The 18,959-nt window shown below is 36.5% G+C and overlaps 1 protein-coding gene across 1 annotated transcript; it reads left to right on the forward strand.

The window, feature by feature from the left end:
* Window positions 1–1,759: 1,759 nt before the first annotated feature.
* Window positions 1,760–18,363, forward strand: LOC119661352 (farnesol dehydrogenase-like). The gene is made up of 3 exons (XM_038070658.1): window positions 1,760–2,332; window positions 18,039–18,176; window positions 18,230–18,363. Exons 1-3 carry the CDS (start codon window positions 1,760–1,762, stop codon window positions 18,269–18,271), a joined length of 753 nt encoding a protein of 250 aa, XP_037926586.1. The 3' UTR covers window positions 18,272–18,363.
* The last annotated feature ends 596 nt before the right edge of the window (window positions 18,364–18,959 follow it).

An 18,959-nucleotide genomic window follows, 5' to 3' on the forward strand; every position in this document is an offset into this window, starting at 1 on the left:
CTAGTCAAACGAGAAGAATAAAGATAGGAGACCGTTCAAAATTTCTATTATCTAGGGTCGAAAATCACGATGAAATCCGCGCATGGTTGTTGGCTGCTTACACAGCCTATTTCAGCTTACAAAAACTGTTTTGCTCGAAACGTCTCATCATACGCTCAAAGCTTTTACTGTACAACACTATGATCCTGCCATTCCTGGGTTCTTACTAATAAAAATTGCGAACTCGAAAAAAGAATCCACCGAAGAATTTTTGGTCCCCTACATGAGGATGGACGAAATCTATACGAAATCTATAAGAAATACTATGACTATGTATGGATAAAATGGGGCTTAACAGGTTTCGGTGGGCGGGTCACCAATCCGTATGGATGGGGTTGATGCAATCCGGAAAGGGCAATATCTATAGTGGAAAAAAATACGAGTCAGACCCTGCCTCGGATGGAACGATCCTGTAAGTCAGGACGCCAGACAGCTTTTAAGCATATGGAATTGGTGGACCTCGGCGCAAAAATGGATTGTCTGGAGTTTTTCATTAAGGCAGCCCTAGACCGAATACCGGTTGTTGCGCAGTTGATGATGATCCACTTTACAATCTTTAAAATAAACATGCCATGCTGCAATTGAGTAAATAATACCAGTATTATCTTAGATAAGGTTAAAACTATTCTTTACAGCGTTAAAGCCATGAAACTTGTTTTACTTATTGATTTCTGGCGTTTTCCCAGCCATTCTGTCATGGAAATCATATTTCTCAAGATAATTTTCAACCACTTCGGCACAAACATCCTTTTTCATATCGTTTGTCGTAAAGAAATATTTTTATTAACTACTTTTTGCAATATGCTGCTCATCAAGATAGTCGTTTCTTTCCGAGAGATTCTTTTCTTATTTTAAATTTGAAAACTTTTGTTTACAACGTTTTATAACGTCTAAACCGTGAAGTACATTCCAAAAATAATTATTCTCGACGGTTCGGACAGTTTTATTCCTTTCATAATAATAATTCCTATTAGTAACAAACAATTCGAGGAAGAAAATAACGTCATATAGCGAAATTCTTATTGATTTTTTATACTAATGTTGAATGAAAATGCATTCTAATATATATCTCTTGAAAGATGACCTACGTAAAAGATTCATATAAATCTTGAGAAAAAAACTTATAATTTAATAGCCACAAACATGTACGAAACATGTTTTTGTCCGACTATGCGGTAGACCCACTGTGAATGAAAGCATTGTATATCCAAATATTCTCACATACAAAATTCCCAATTCGGAAACTATTATACCTGAGATGCCGAGCTTCCGGTTTCCGACTGGTCAGTTTTCATACGCCTTTTCCGGTATTTGTGCAGTCTAGATTGCAGACCTTCTGGAAATATTATACCAGGCGCTCATCAAGAATTCTTTATGTCGAAATGGATACCGAAAATATAAATTTCGTGTGTAATTTTTTTACTGTGAGCCAAAATTAATTTTTATGAGTTTCAGTTATGGCATCTTAACCTTGAGCTGCAGAAGTTATCTTTCGGATCGCTATATCAATTATTATAGATAACCATGTCAGTTGCGAAAAATGTTACTTGCCCGTCACGAAGCTTTTGCATTTTGCATTATTCAGTTATTTCCCAATGTGCATCAGTTTCAGAGTGCATTCTTCGGTCTGCTAGTGCTTTGCATTTAAGAGTGTCCATAGGCTTAGTCTGGCCAATAAAATCTGAAGTTTCTAGTTAGTGTGCAAAATCCAGGAAACAGGATGGAACGGTGGCAAAATAAAGTGGTTGTTGTAACAGGTGCGAGTGCTGGTATTGGAGCAGTGATTGCCGCGGATTTAGTAAAAAATGGTTTTATTGTGGTCGCCCTAGCTCGACGCGAAGAACGCCTCCAGGAAAATCACCGAGCACTCCCAGAAAATCTGCAATCCCGCTACTATCCCAGGACATGTGACGTTACCAATGAAGATCAGGTGAAGGATACCTTCGCCTGGATCGAAACCAAGTTCGGTGGGACTGATGTTCTTGTTAACAATGCCGGTATGGGAGTTGTGGGTGTGGAGCTATCAGCTGCAAATAATACTGAGCCTATTCGAAATATTCTGGAGACAAATATCATGGGCGTCGTCTATTGTGTGCGGGAGGCGTTCAATTCAATGAAAAACCGAAACTTTGATGGACACGTTGTGATTATAAATAGCATAACTGGGCATTATGTTCCCATTGTGCCTTTTGGCCCGTTGAATATGTATCCCCCTTCTAAATTCGCAGTGACGGCAATGGTTGAAACCTATCGACAAGAATTTGCAAATGCTGGAACCAAGGTGAAAGTTACGGTGAGTTATTTGTTATCGAGTAGTTAAAGTTCAATTATTGTAATTGGTTTTTTAGAAGAAGCTTGCAACAAGTTGTGTGGCATATTGCCTTACTTCCTCGTTTATAAATATCATCCAGGATACGTCAAGAATGGTCTCTACTATTTTGTTATTTATTAAACAATGGCGTGCCATGTCTGCTATTCTACCCCTTTAATTAAAATGGTCTTAGCTCAAAACGTAGCTGGTCATCGTAGTTTATCCCAAAATATTAGGTTGTTGCAAATGAAATGGCCGTTTTGGTACTAAAATTACTCCGTTACTGTTAAGAAAAGTGAGGTGGTGGTAAAGAAAGACGGCAAGACTTTGACGTACTACACATCTTTTATTACTGTTGCTTAGTAGAGTGCTGGGTCAAGATTATATATAAGTACATATGTTACAATATTCAGCATGTAGAACTACTATACATATAAATATACTTCATATACTTAACACGCATCCTTACATTTATATGTATTTACTTAAATTATAATAATCAAAATGAATTTTCAAACCTTACATCAAATTCAACATACTTCGAAACTTTTCAAATTTATCTTTACATAATGATTTTGTAAATATATCCGCTACATTATTATTCGATTCGACCTTTACAATGTTTATTATATTTTCTTTCACCATTTCGTGTACATAATGATAATGAACTTCGACATGTTTTGAGTTTATAGTAAAATTTCCATACCTCGCTATGTTTATTGCACCAGAATTATCCTCATAAATATTGATCGATTTTGTACATTCAATTTAAAATATTTTCAATAACTCTCTTACAAATTTAATTTCACTTACAGCTTCGGATAAAGCTACATATTCTGCGAACAACAATTTTGAAAACGACTCAAATAATTTACGGCAAACCTAATATCTGTAGCCGAACTTATATATAACAATGCTCCAATTAAGTTTCTATATTTTATATTTTGTTCACAAACATCAGACTTTTCAATTTTTAAATTCACTTTCATAGGTGTATTATCCAATTTACTATTTTCTAAGCCGTATTTACTTACTAACGATAAAATATAATTTGTTTGATTTAGTTTTATTATTTTACGGTAATACTTATTTTCAACCGTAATACCCAAATACTCCTTTATCTTTCCCATGTCCTTCATTTTCAATCTCTTAGATAATAAATTTTTAATTTTATTTATCAAACTTTCATTTTTACTACAAATTAATAAATCATCAACATAAATCAATAAATACAATATATCATTTTCACTTTTTAATATATATAAACAGTAATCCAAATTATTTCTTACAGAGCCTATACTCAATAAAAATTTGTCGAGACATTCATACCATGCTCGAGGACTCTCTTTCAATCCATATGAAGCTTTTATTAATTTGCACACTCGATTTGTGCCATCTTCATAACCTTTCGGTTGACGAACGTATACCTCAGACGTAAGTTTACCATTTAAAAACGCGGTTTATTATCAGATTTTTTATTATAAACCCATTTAACATCAATAACTTTTTTATTTTCAGTATTTTCAATTAATTCGATTTCAAACTTTCAATCTCTTTATTCATTGCTTTTATCCAGTTTTTACTTTCTTCAGAATTTATCGCCTCCTCAAATGTATAAGGTATATCAACTCTACAACAATTTGCAAAAATACTATTTTTAGCATACTTATACTCGTCAAATCTTTCTGGACAACTTTTTATTCGCTCTGGCCTTCTCGGAATTTTCAATTTATTTTCATTATCATGAATTTCCGAATTTTCACCACTACTTTCAAAAGCTTCATCTAAGGATTCATTTTCCGAATTTTCATCAATTTCAATATTTTCATCATCTGATTCTTAATGAATTTAAACCAATACATTTTTCTCCCTGATCAACTATTTCAATATTTCTTGCTACGGTAATGCTTCCATTAATTAAAATACGATAACCATTTTCGCTATAGCCCACTAAAATTCCCATTTCGGCCTTTTTATCCCATTTAGATTTTCTTTTTTGTTCCGGAATTCTCACAAAAACTTTACTTCCATACAATTTCAAATTTGAAACATCTGGTTTCCTTCCGAAAAACATTTCATAAGGGGTTTTCTTTTCAACCGTATTCGTTAAAGTACGATTTTTTAGATATGTTGCCGCGCACACTATTTCCGGCCAATACTTTTTGTGAATTTGTGCTTCCTATAATAAGCAAAGTGCCAAATTCATTATTCTCCGATTAAACGACTCGGCAACTCCATTAAGTTGATGTACATTCGGAGGACACGGTTTAATTATTATACCCTTTTCTCTCGCGAAATTATACACATTTTTACTCAAATATTCTTTGGCGTTATCACATCTTCAAATTTTTACTCGTTTGCCCGTTAAATTTTCACATTCGTTAACATATTGAACAAAGCAATCATAAACTTCAGCTTTACTTTTTATTGTATAAACTCGAGCAATTTTACTGTAATCATCTAGTAAACGGTGCCATTTTTCCTTTAAACTCATATGTTCAAAAATTTGATTTGCAATATTAACAAATTGATTTCCAAAAACCAAGTAACTTTTCATATAATACAAATTATTAATTTCGAACGCAATTGCCGTTAGCTTACCAAATTTATTAAAAATATTTAACCTTCAGATATAATTTTATTGTTTTCTGTAATTTTACTATAACTTACCAAATTTAAATGCATATTTTCTACATAAAATACATTTTTCATATCAATTTTCACTTTCTTTCCATATACATCAAAATAACTAATTACATTACCTATTTTTGTAGCTTTTACATAACTATTATCTCCCAAATAAACGTTAACAGGTTTTTCCAAAATTTTAAAATTTTCAAAATATTTATCGTCATTTATAATATGATCAGTACAACCGCTGTCTAAAATCCATTTAATTTCATTACAACCATTATTATCAGACTTACTATTGTACGTTGAATTACAATCTACTCGAGTTATCCACGTACAGCTGTCTTCATTCTGCTGCCTGTGTTGCTCAGCTTGATGCGCACTCGTACCTCGCTGATTTCGGCCACGTCCACGAACATAGTTGCCTCTACTGCTACTTGGTCGGCCTTGTTGACAGTTTCCTCGTGCCGATCGCCATGAATAATTTCTGCCTTGTGTTTGACCGCCATCTTTGCAATCATGGTGTATATGCCCTTCTTTTCCACATTTGTAGCAGGTTGTACCTTTTGACATAAATGCATTTGACCCCCTTTTAGAATTTTCTTCCTTTTGACTTTTCATCTCAGCTAACTGGATTTTACTTTCAACATAATCTGCGGTCTGATCTTCCTCTTTCAAAGTATCGATTAAGTCACCAATATAACTATATGGCTCTGGCAACGTATTCAAAACATAACTCAGCTTTTCTTTTTCTGTTACAGAGGCACCCACACTTTTCAATTCATTTACATATTTTTCAAAATCATCAAAAAAGGTTGCACAATTACTATAATTTTTTAACTTTAATTTTTCCAACTTATTTCTGCACACTATTTGCAATGCCGTTGACTCTTTCAAGTATAAACTATCAAATTTTTTAATTATTTCAAAAGCCGTCGTGTAGTCGCCAATAAATTCCATCTGTCTATCTATTATAATATAGAACTGTATATCTAGTTTATTGCTTTCAAATCATTACTATCCCAAGGTGCTTTATATCCTGCCGTTTTTGCTCTCGTAATACCTTCATCACAGTTTTTCATTTTTAAAAACATCGTAATAAGTTTTTTCCACGTTTTGTAATTTTCACCATCAAACACTGGCATTTTGAATTCACTTTTATCATTCGACATTTTGTATCACTCGTGCTTTTCTTCGTAACGGGACACACAGACTATTACACTTTCTTGAACGTTCCTTTGTGAACGAGAAGAATCAAATCAAATCAATTAATTTAAAGCAATAATACTACACTTTTATTTTCCCGAACGTTCCTTCGTGAACGAGAAAAACAAACCACGCTCTGCTACCATGTTAAGAAAAGTGAGGTGGTGGTAAAGAAAGACGGCAAGACTTTGATGTGCTACACATCTTTTATATACTATTACTGTATATAGTGCTGGGTCAAGCTTATATAAAAGTACATATGTTACAATATTCAGTAGTAGAAAGAAGTGAGACATCTAGTGTATGCATGTAGAGCTACTATACATATAAATGTACTTCATATACTTAACAGTTATTAAATTGTCTTTCCGCCAAGAAATGATCCAAATGCTTAACAAGTCGGAATACCGGAAGCTCGCACTTCAGGTATAAAGGTTTTGTGTTCATCTTATGTAAGAAATTTCAACGCACATTTCTCTATTCGTATATAGCTACAAATCCAACATAATCCTTTATATTTTTCCAAACAACGAGACGTACGTACATATTACGCTCACCCTAAACAAACAAACTGCCTATTTCCGAATACTGTACACATACTCGTATATGCACGTATATCAATTGATCGTACCCACATTTCCGATTTACTTCTTATATCTATCTGAATTGGGTACTACCCGCAAAGTTCATTAGCACGCATATACTATATACCTACATACACACATGTCTGGTTGGAGTAATTGATATTCACATACAAATTATTAAAAAACTAAAACAAAATAATTCTTTGCGACCCCATCCATAACAACTCATTTCGTTGTGGTATTGACGAAATGATATGTGATGATGACGTCATGCGGGTTGTAGAGTGCACGAAATTCACAAAACATGGTAAAGTTTTACCACCTATAACTTTGTTAGTAATACTTGGATTTTCTTCAAACTTGACCAAACCGTGCACTATGTTCTTCACTATACGCATGCTAAACTTTGTACTTCTGGGATGAACATAAGGGGGGGTGCCGGGTAAATTTCTAAAATGTGGAAATATACTATTATTAACTTTATTTGTGCAGATATCGGAACCGGATATATTTTGAGGCCTAGATTTCGTAGAGATGCATCACTGTGATTTTTTTCAGATTTTTCGGTTGGATAGGTTCTGAGAACGAGACCTGTTACACTTTTTGGGGGTCATATTTTGAGCCCTCACTCCTCTATGTTTCACCCAACATCAAATATTGAACCAGTTTCGAAAAGTACTAATTGAGACCTTTCAATTGATACCCCACATGGCTACATTCTGTGAAAAAAAATTGTGCACCCTCCTTTCACATGTATGAAAAGCCCCCCCTCAAACTTAACACAAAATGGCGTCAGTTGCTGCATGTAAAGGGAACGGCAGATTACATACTCCTACCAATTTTCGTGACGATCGGTCCAGCCGTTTCCGAATAAATCGGCTGTGACAGACAGACAGACAGACAGACAGACAGACGGACAGACAGACAGACAGACAGACAGACAGACAGACAGACAGACAGACAGACGGACAGACAGACATCGAATCGATTCTAATAAGGTTTTGTTTCACACAAAACCTTAAAAACGTGGTAGTCGGTTGGCGAAAGGTCTGGTGAATATGCTGAATTGAGGCAGAGTCTCATACTGCAATTCGTTCAACTTTTGAACCGTTCTTCTCGATTCATGAGGTCGTACATTGTCGTGAAGGAGTATCACACCATCTCTGTTGACCAATCTCAGCCGTTGAATACTCAATGCATTTCCTTGAGTTGGGCACAGTATTTCTTTGCATTTATCGTTTCTCCAGGTGCCAAGAAAAAATAGTGGATAACTCCAGCTGTAGACCACCAAACACTCACCATTACCTTCTTCAGATGGAGGCTCGGTTTCGGCATATGCTTCGCCGACTCATCAACATCTAGCCATTGTGCTGATCGTCGGCGATTGTCGTATGATATCCACTTTTCATCACATGTCACTATTCTGTGCAAAAAGGGATCGCTTCTGTTGCGGGCGAATAAAGAACTGCAAATTTCCATTCGAAGCGCCATGTTTTGCACCGTAAGAGCATGCGGAACCCATATGTCGAGCTTTTTCACTTTTCCGAGTTGTTGCAAGTGCCGGGAAACTGTCGAATGATTTCTCTGCAATGTCTCTCACAGACTGACTCCTTGATTAAATGTAGAAGGATTTATACTTCATTATCCGAAACCAACAGCAACAACTGGTGGTTTGATACAGCAAAATCGCAACTAACTTCACTTGATTGCCAAATCAGCCATTTCATATGCAACAACCTAATAGTTTATGGATACGGCTCTTACTGTGGATAAGCTAGAAAGGTTTTTCCTCAGTTATTGGCAAGTAACTTGATATGATGACACCGCCTTGAGATATGGAAAGATGGAGATATGGAGTCTGTTGCCTTTGTTTCTTTCTTGCCCAAAGAAAAATATGTGTCCTAATTTTGATTGTGGAATGAACTTGGATTGGAATTAATTTGGGGAGAGAGTTTCACTTCTGATGGTGCCTTAAAGATTGGATTGAACTTTTCGGTGATAGCGTTTATTTTAGTCGCTAACGTATTTCCTGTATAGTAAGGTCTAGGCACGATTTTAGTTTTCATCCAACTTGTCTTTTTAACGCATAAAATGGATTGTATTATAATATGGGCGCTAAAATTCCACATCGTGTAATTTTTATTCTGAGGTGCGATTGCTTCAAGTATTATATTATTTACTATTTGGCTAAGTTCGTCAACTAGTTCCTTGCATCGTAAAGTCGAACATCTTTTTCAAAAGTGTTAAGTGGGTCATTCCGTGTGAAGTCCGTTTTTTTTGGCTTTTTTAAGGTTTTGTGTGAAACAAAACCTTATTAGAATCGAGACGGTGTCTGTCTGTCCGTCTGTCCGTCTGTCTGTCTGTCTATCTGTCTGTCTGTCTGTCACACCCGATTTATTCGGAAACGGCTGGACCGATTGTCACGAAAATTGGTGAGAGTATGTAATCTGGTGATCCCTTTACATGCAGTAAGTGGCGCCATCTTAAGTTAAGTTTAAGGGGGGGCTCCCCGTACATGTGAATGGAGGGTGCAAATTTTTTTTTCACAGAATGTAGCCATGTAGGGTATCAAATGAAAGGTCTCAATTAGTACTTTTCGAATCTGGTTCAATATTTGATATTAAATGAAACATAGGGGAGTGAGGGTTCAAAATATGACCCCCAAAAAGTGTAACAGGTCTCGTTCTCAGAACCTATCCAACCGAAAAATCTGAAAAAAATCACAGTGATGCATCTCTACGAAATCTAGGCCTCAAAATATATCCGGTTCCGATATCTGCACAAATAAAGTTAATAATAGTATATTTCCACATTTTAGAAATTTACCCGGCACCCCCCTTATGTTCATCCCAGAAGTACAAAATTTGGTATGCGTGTAATGAAGAATATAACGCACAGTTTGGTCAAGTTTGAAGAAAATCCAACTATTATTAACAAAGTTATAGGGGTGAAACTTTACAATTTTTTGTGAATTTCGTTCACTCTACAACCCGCATGACGTCATCATCACATATCAATTCGTCAATATCACAACGAAATGAGTTCTTACGAATTGGGTCGCAGACAATTATTTTGTTTTAGTTCTTTAGTTATTTGTCAGCCAGAAATGTGTGTATGTAGGTATATAATATATGTGTGCTAATGAACTTTGCGGGTAGTGTCTAATTCAGTTAGATATAAGACGTAAATCGGAAATATGGGTACGATAAATTTAGATACGTGCATATATGTGTACAGTAGGTAATAGGCAGTTTGTTTGTTTAGGGTGAGCGTGATATCTATGGCTCTAATATGTACGTATGTCTCTTAGTTTGGAAAAATATGAAGGATTATGTTGGATTTGTAGCTATATACGGACAGAAAAATGTGCGTCTCTTACATAAGATGAACACAAAACCTTTATACCCGAAGCGCGAGCTTCCGGTATTCCGACTTGTTTAGAAATTTTATGTGAAGAACTGGATAAAGATACACAGATACACAAATTTTTCACCATAGATTTATTAATATCTTGAGCGTGCATAGTAATTTTTCCAGCTCGATTGCTTAGCCCGCTATTGAAATACAGAACAGTTTATACACCCATCTCCAAAAAAAAGGTGTTTTTCTGCTGCCAGGCTAGAAGGCGCTGTGATCATCTTAAAAAAAGAAAGTAAACGGTATTGTAACGTACAGACTTAAGTACAGTCCGCAAACTAGGATTATTAAAAAATGTTAAAAGCTAATTTTGTGGTGCCGTGTTAAACTTTTTTTTTGTGAATTTTGATGTCTTTTCACGGCTTCTACAATGAATAAAAACAAGACTACTGATCGTTCTGAATTAGTCGTGAAAATTCAAAGAATTTCGTTGAATAGACTTTCGGCTATGATGGCTGCCGATTTTCAGATTTGCGCTTTCGAAAAAACGCAATTAAAAATGTAAAATGCGATTTTTGGCCATAAACCCTTAACTGACCATTAATCTGCTAAACTTGGTCCGTAAACCTTAGGTTTCTTGAAGAAACACATGTACAGCCTTTGCTTCAATTCTTGTCCTTTTTGCGAAGTCATTCGAACGTCATTCGGACCGATAAATACGAGCTTTCTTACGGCGATCGACATAAATCTGGCATGTGACTTAATACGTGTTTAACACTATAATTTCCGAACGACTCCGAATATCAAAAAATCACTTTGCCCATATATTCTCTACTGTATTTAGATACAACTGATGCCAAAAAAAAATTCTATTCCACGGATCCGACACACGGGATGACCCCCTTAAGTTGAACATACATTTAACGGCAATAAAGTTTCCACTTGGGCTCATAAAATATATCAAGATTTTAAAATGAAAATACAAAACTCTAAGCAAAAAGTTTCATCATATATAGTGTTAAAGTTTGATAGCAAAGCCATCAATTACAAGTAATTTCAGGAATGAGAATTTTTTTTCTTAAAATGACAAAAAACAAACATAAACAAAGGAAAATGACGTTTCGATTAAGATTTTGGATTAAATCCTCACTTATTTAGGCAAAATATGAATTGAAACGTTTATATTTCATTTAAAAAATATGGAATACCTAAAAAAGAATTTTTTTAAAGGCTGTTTTCTTCATTATTTCCCAATAATGTGCGATAAATTCCCAATTGGATAGGCTGCCCTCGGGCCAAGGAAGAGATGTGCCCAAATTTTCTTTATAATTTTGGACCCAGAGGAAAGGAAATTTAAATATTTCATATAAAAGAACTAAATTTGAAGGCTTTGTGAAAAATTCTTACAACTCTGGCTCGGTGACAGGAATCGTTTCGAAATATTACATCGTCGTAGTCCCCCAGAACCTCCTCTAGTATTGACACCAGATCTGCATTAAAGATATCTATATTTACGTGAGAAAAAAATTGTTTTTTAAATGCCAAAAACTAAATTATTGGCCATATACCGGTATTTCAAGGACTAGTTGCCTTGTTTTAGTCTAAGACTAAACTCGCTGAGAAGAAAGAATATGGGTACTAAATTAACAGGTAACAGTTTAGGCTTTTCATTTTGTTTTTTTCGGTACAATAATATATCAATATATTTTATGGCACTCACGGATGACCTCAAGAAAATTATTGACCCAACTCCAAACAAAGAGCAAACGTTTAATAGTGCTGATAGCCTTTCCAGCACTATATAGCTTGTCACCTTTCCCTCTCACTCTGCCATCCAGGCCAAACAATTTAAACTTTATCCGAGAAGATGACTTTTTCCAATTATTTTTTCACCATAAGAGTCAGCTAGACCCTTTTTTCTGTGTGAGCGTTGGCTTTTTGGCAGACTTCCGTGAATTTAGGTCCAGTTCGTACCACGCCCTTTGCACCGTAAAAACGCTACACGGCTTCAGGAGGATCACCCAAAACCCCTATGGAGTTTTGTTACTGTTTTAAAAAAATCGTCGTATATAACGACCTTCAATGGTCCTCATCTCGCTGCGATAGAGCTTCATTCCTTCCGGATCATTTTCTGCACCCGTCGGTTTCTTCACTTTTCAAGGTTTCGTGTAAAATAAAGTTTTATTAAAATCGAGTCAATTTCTGTCTGTCTACCTATCACAGCCGATTTCTTGGAAAACAGCTGAACCGATTGTCACAGAATTTGATGAGAAGGTGTGGTCTAAGTATCCCTTTACATACAGCAAGTGGCGTCATTTTGCGTTGAGTTTGAAGGGAGCTCCCCACACATGTGAAAGAAGGGTGTACATTTTTTTTTTCACAGAATATGGTCATGTGGGATATCAAATGAAAGGGATCAATTAGTAGGTTTCTGACATTGGGTGAAACCTAGGGGAGTGAGGACTCAAAATATGTACACCCAAATGAGAAACAGGTCTCGTTCTCAGAACCTATTCAACCGAAAAATCTGAAAAAATCACAGTGACATCTATACGAAATCTAGGCCTCAAAATATTATACATCCCGTTCCGATATCAGCACAAGTAAAGTTAATAATAGTATGTTACCAGATTTTGAAAATTTACCTGAAAACTCTCCTTAAATTCATCATGGAAGTACAAAATCAGGGTGAGTGATAATATAGAACATAATTCTGGAAAGTTTGAAGGCAACCCAACTATTACTAACAAAGCTATTGACAGACTTTTACATTTCAGACCAATTAATTGCACTCTCAATGGTGTATGATATCATTATCATATAAAGTGAATATATATGAACGACGGGGTCGATGGGAAAATTTTAGTTTTCCTTTTCTTTGCTTTTTTTACTTATTTGTGTATCAGTATGAACTACTCGAGACAGTATGTGCTAATAAAATTTGTGGGTAACGTCTAATAGGATAAACATGTATGTACGTTAGGTTCAATGGTATTTACTTTAAGCCCATACATACGTATTTGCTGTGCACGGAGTAAAGGGGTAATGTAAGAAATTGTTTACTTAGGATTAGTGCAATATTTATGTCTTTAATATGCACGTACGTATGTTTATATGAGGTTTAGCAAATAATGAAAGAACATTTTTCATTTTTAGCTATGTACGAATGGAAAACGGTACATAGAGAGTTCCTCACACGAGATGAACACAAAACCTTTGTATTCGATGCGCCCAGCTTCTGGGATCCTGACTTGTTTATAATTTTATTTACAACGGTGTAGCCAACTTCCATACTACGAAATATTTCTCTTTTACATATTTTTGAAACCTACCATAAATTCGCACTTTCTTTCAAGGGGCGCACGTTTGATTGAACCTGTCATTTTGAATGTTTTTCCAATTCACACAGAAATTTTAAACCGTAAATTATTGCCAAATATAATTAAATATATACTACACTAACAAAAGGTACCCCACAGGATCAGTACTAAAGGTACTAAATTTGGTACGGCACAACATTGAAAGATGTAAAGGGTAGGCAGGTTCGCTTCTAGAACATACGCAGAGTATTGTGGGTGGTTTCATAGTCGCCCGACCAGAAGAAACCCAGCCCTTTTTAAGATTTTGGATAAAGCAAAACCTTATTAAAATCGGTTCAATGTCTGTCTGCCACACCCGATTTATTCGGAAACGACTGAAGGAATTATCACGAAATTGGTGAGAATATGTGTATTAACATGCAGTGAGTAGCGCCATTTTTATTTGAGTTTGAAGCAGACGTTTCCCAACGTTTCCCAAAATGTGATCATGTGGGATATTAAATGAAAAGGTGTGATTAACACTTTTCGAAACTGGTTTTATTTCGGATATTAGTTGAAGCATAGGGGAGGTAACGCTCAAAAAGTGTGTCCCAAAAAGTGGCACATGTCTCTTTCTCAGAACCTATTTAACCCAAAAATCTGAAAAAAAATAAAAGTGATGCATCTATAGGAAGTCTAGGTCTCAAAATGCATTCCGTTGAAATATCTACACAAATAAAGTTAATAATAGTACATGGCCATATTTTAGAAATTTATCGGAAAACGTCCCTTAGATTCATTCCTAATGTACAAAATTTGAGATCAGTATAAGTGATAGTATAGGACACAATTCTGGAACTGGAACTGGGTCTAATTATTATTAACAAAGTTATTGAAGGTCAAAGTTTCGCATTTCAGATAAATTTATTCCACCCCAAGACGTGTATGACGACATAATCATATAAAATGAACTTATATGAACGGCGGGGTCCATGGGACATTTTAAATATGTGTGTACATGATTACCAGCGATTTTTAATTTTTAATAAAATGTATATGTATGTATGCTTTTGTGGACCGAGTAAAGTGAAAATGCGTGAAAATGCGTTAGTTCAATTTAATCGGGAAAGTGAGTTTCTCACATAAGATGAACACAAAATCTTCATACCCTAAGCGCCAAACTTCCGGTATCCTGACTTGTTTGCATCTGTTCTAGGTTAACTTCGTCACATTTGAATAATAATAGAATATTGTTCTCCTAGCCTATAAGGTTGACTATTATCAATGCAGTGCTTTTCAGATCATTTTTATTTGTGCAAATTGATTTTTGAAAAAACTGCCATCCAGTCATTTTTCTTCACCTCCGTTTGCCAATCTGCTTCAAAACTAAGGCCTGATTTGGAAAGTACTAAAGGAGACCTTTCATTTGATACCCGGCACGGCTATATTCGGGGAAAAAAGTTACATCCTCCTTAAGTTCCACGTAGAACGATATAGCTCACTGCATGCGTAGGCGCCTGCAGTTCGCAACTTTCTATCAAATTTGGTGTCACTCGGTTCAGTCGTTTCTCAAAAGGCGGGTGTGACAGACAGACAGACAGAGAGAAGAAGTAAAATCATTTGGGGAGTGTGCAGCAACCAAGGCATATAACAATGGAGCACTGACTGCGAGAATATTATCAAATATAGGTGGCCCAAAGCTAGGGGTCGACTCCTTATTTCGAGAGTGGTCAGTTTGATCCTACTGTATCCAGCCCCAGTGTGGTTAGATGCACTGAAAAATACAGCAACTTAGCGAAAGATTGGAGCTGCGTATCGCGTAAGTGCACTCAGAACATGTTGCGCTTACAGAACCATATCCGATGAAGCAGCCTCCGTAATTGCAGGAATAATCTCGATTGAGATTCTGGTGCGAGAAGGACAACGATTTCACTGCAGCAGTTCGCATGAATTGAAACTATCGCGGAATTTCAGAAAAAGTGGGACAAGTCAGAAAAGGTCGCTGGACTTACAGAATCATATGGGATATCCGGAAATGGATCGAGCAACCTCACGGCGAGGTAGATTTCGGACTAACCCAGTTCTTGTGCGGACACGGAGGTTATCGAATATATTTCTATCGATTAGGCATCATGATTCGACATATTGCCGAAAGTGCACGAATATTGCAGAGGACGTAGAACACATTGCCCACGATTCGCAGCTCAGAGGACTACTTTCGGAATTGCAACCGGGGAGCACTTTATATCCGAAAATATTATCGATATGTTAAAATCAAAAGGGATATGGACGAAGTCGAAAAAGCGATCGCAGCCATCCACAAGAAGCTTAGGTAGAAAGAAGTCAGCCGGAAGAATGAACGAGAGAGACACACGAATGTGCAGGATAAATTGTGATTCTACCCCACGGAGAAGGAGCTGGTTTTTGTGAGTAAGGCTCCCACATAACCGTGTGGCAGGAGCCACCGATAGCTTTGTAACTTATCCATCTTCCGTCGACAAACAAAGGCAGATTGGCAGTAAACACATTTTAATAAGGTTCTGCTTTCAAACCAAATATAGTGGTCGAGAAAGGGAGTTTTTTATGGCTCAGTATTTTTAAAACCTAGAACCGGCGGTTTTTGGGAATATGCAAGCGCAGTGGGAAAGTTAAATAATGTGTCATTTAATGTTTCAAGAGATAACAGCGGAGTCGAAATGATATTTACAACGGATCCTTTTCGTATCGGATCGACAAAAGATGTGCAAAAGAAGAACATATAACGCATCAAACTGGAGCAACGTTTCTCATAGAACGGTTAAATGAACTCTATGAGCTCATCAAAAAGGGTAGAATACAAACCGAACTATCAGGGCTCCGATACCGGGCTTGAAATTGTCTTATGTTAGGGTAGACAAGACAATTCTGCAAGAACTGGGTGGCAAAATCACCCGAGAAACTTAGGTGACAGCTTTTCAACATAAGGCAGTGCTAGGAGACGTAGTATTAGTGAATCGTTTGGTGCCCAGCAAGCGGCCAAGGAAAAAAGCCTCTTTGTCGGAGAAGGTTGACCCGCGAAAATTCTTTGATAATCGGCACTTCGTAAATCGGAGCAGTTAACAAGAGTAGTCAGCAAAAACCGGAGAAGAAATTCGTTCGGAAATAAACATTACATCTAAGAATGGAGATAAGTCTTACGCAGATATTGTTCGGAAAGGCATTGACATTGACATTGATCTTGAATTGACAGACTTGGGCAATAACATGATGCGTATATGGCAAATGCAGGAAAGGGATCAGATGTTAGGGTTAAAATAGGAAAAGTGCTAGGAGAGCAAGCGCAAGTGCAAACTCGATAGCAAGAGATAATAATCGATGGGAAGGACCTAGGCTAGGTTACATCGTGAGAGGAGATATGTGTCGCATTGAAGGAACAATCTGACCTTGAAGGACTAGAGGAGAGTGAGATAAAGAGAATGAAAAAGACATTTGAGGATACAATGACCGCTATTGATGGTTTTGGTGCTGGTGGAAATAACGGATAAGCTGGTTACTGCGAACAAGGTGAGAATAGGCCGTGTGGTATGTCAACTTAGGGAGTATCTCCCAAGAGATACTTCACTTTGTAGTAGTGTATGGCACGATGATCCACCGCCTTCTAGCATTAAAAAGATCAAGTGTCACCTTATCAAATGTGTCCAAGCATATAAAACGAACATTGAAAAGGTTCGACAATCAACTGGTAGGATCAAGTCGTATCTATCAGCTCTAATCCCAGCTGGTGAGAGAAAAGGACCGAAAAACGGTAGAAGAGATGAGCGGTATATATAAAATCGCTTGCTTAGATTGCCCGAAGGTGTATTTCGGACAAACGAAAAGGCTGGTAACTACTAGATTTAGGGAGCATATGTAGGAGGCATAGTTGGCTATCGAGTACTCCCGGAAACCTACAAAATCTATGGTGGTGGAATCCGGCATAAAATAAGCGCCGGCGATTTGAAAGTGTTAAAACAGGTAAGAAAAATTAACCAGGTAGACGCCTACGAAAGCTTATTCATTATCAAACAGTCGATAGACGCTAGATTGAATTCAAATCTAGACAATTGCTATTCACCATTACTTAAAAAAATTATTTAAATCCTCTTCTTCTTCTTCCAGGATAGACAGATAAGTCCTTAAAATGTAATTAAATATTCTCCTTTCTCAGGATTTAGATATAAATCTTTAAAAACTAATTTAGCCATAATTAGAATAGTATTACAGATTTAGTATAAACATAGTCAATAAACTCACTGATGAGCAGACTTGTTAGCACTGATGAAGGGAACAAGTGATTCCCGAAATATCGGTGTTTGCAAAATAAAAGTCAACACTAGCGAATAAGAAAAAACAAGTTTTATTATGTCAAATAATTAATCGATAGAAACACCGCGGAATTACACTCAGATTCTTTTAGGTGTAAAAAATCACAAAGCCTTCCAACCCACACAAATACGAGGTTTGAACTATAATAGATTCAGTCTTACTTGAAATTTTGTAGGCTCATACTCAATGTCAGCCAGATAAACACAAGCTAATTTTGTCTGATCAGAATCGTTCATAGTTAGTCATTGCATTCATTTCTAATTGCAGAGCATTAGCCCTGGATTTGTATTGACCGAAATAATGCCGAAAATGGAAGCTTTTAGAGCCGCAGGTAATCCACTTCTGAACGCTGAGGATGTATCGAATGCTGTATTATATGTGTTGAGCACACCACCTCATGTCCAGGTAAGAGAATATTCTCGATGAGGTGCAGAAGTTTGAGGAATGCTTCTTTCCAGGTTCATGAATTGACGATAAGACCTGTTGGAGAGAAAATGTGACCAAATAATGCGTTCGAGTGCATGGACTACAGCGAACGTCTTTATCATATTGCCCTGCAACTGCTTTACATCTCTTGTGAACATTTTTCCATTCGTAATCGATTATTGCCTGTTTCTATCTTGAAAATATATCAATTAAATAAGTAACAGGTTTGTCAGGACAACGCCTGAAATCAAAGTGACAAAGGGTGATATGAATCCGCGTAAATGGTGTAGTTCGAGATGGGTACCTTGCTAAAAAGATCCTTAAATAGCCACCGTCTCCCGCTTCTTCTGACACAGTTTAAGTTACCCACTTTCTTAGGTTTCCAAATCTATACTGACGTTCCCTGCAGATTTCAACGTCATAGCTCAACAGCTGTGAAAGTGACGTGTCACTGAGTACATCTACGTGCATGTTTTCAACTTCTCAAAGTTTTTTTTGTAAAATAAACCCTTAAAATCAATTCGATGTCTGTCTGTCTGCCTTTTTTCTCGGGAGGTGGAAATCTTCAAAAGACTTTAGTACATATGTTCCAACATGTGGGATTTTTACACTAAAACCACCCCCTAATTTTCTGCCGCTCATCTTTTAAGCATTGCGTAGGGCAGCGTAGATCTTACCGCTCTAGCTGTAGGAGCTTACGGGTGCATCGCGGCCTCCAACGTTTGACATCATCATTTTACACTTGTTTAAGAGCAAAGGTGC

This window comes from Hermetia illucens, chromosome 1, assembly GCF_905115235.1.
Source record: "Hermetia illucens chromosome 1, iHerIll2.2.curated.20191125, whole genome shotgun sequence".
Lineage (NCBI taxonomy): Eukaryota > Metazoa > Arthropoda > Insecta > Diptera > Stratiomyidae > Hermetia > Hermetia illucens.

Bases quoted from the DNA above. Each gene is read 5' to 3' on its own strand.
- LOC119661352 (XM_038070658.1), top strand. From the start codon at position 1,760: ATGGAACGGTGGCAAAATAAAGTGGTTGTTGTAACAGGTGCGAGTGCT. The intron at 2,333-18,038 runs GTGAGTTATTTG...TTCTAATTGCAG, and splicing joins GAACCAAGGTGAAAGTTACG to AGCATTAGCCCTGGATTTGT. The intron at 18,177-18,229 runs GTAAGAGAATAT...GCTTCTTTCCAG, and splicing joins GCACACCACCTCATGTCCAG to GTTCATGAATTGACGATAAG.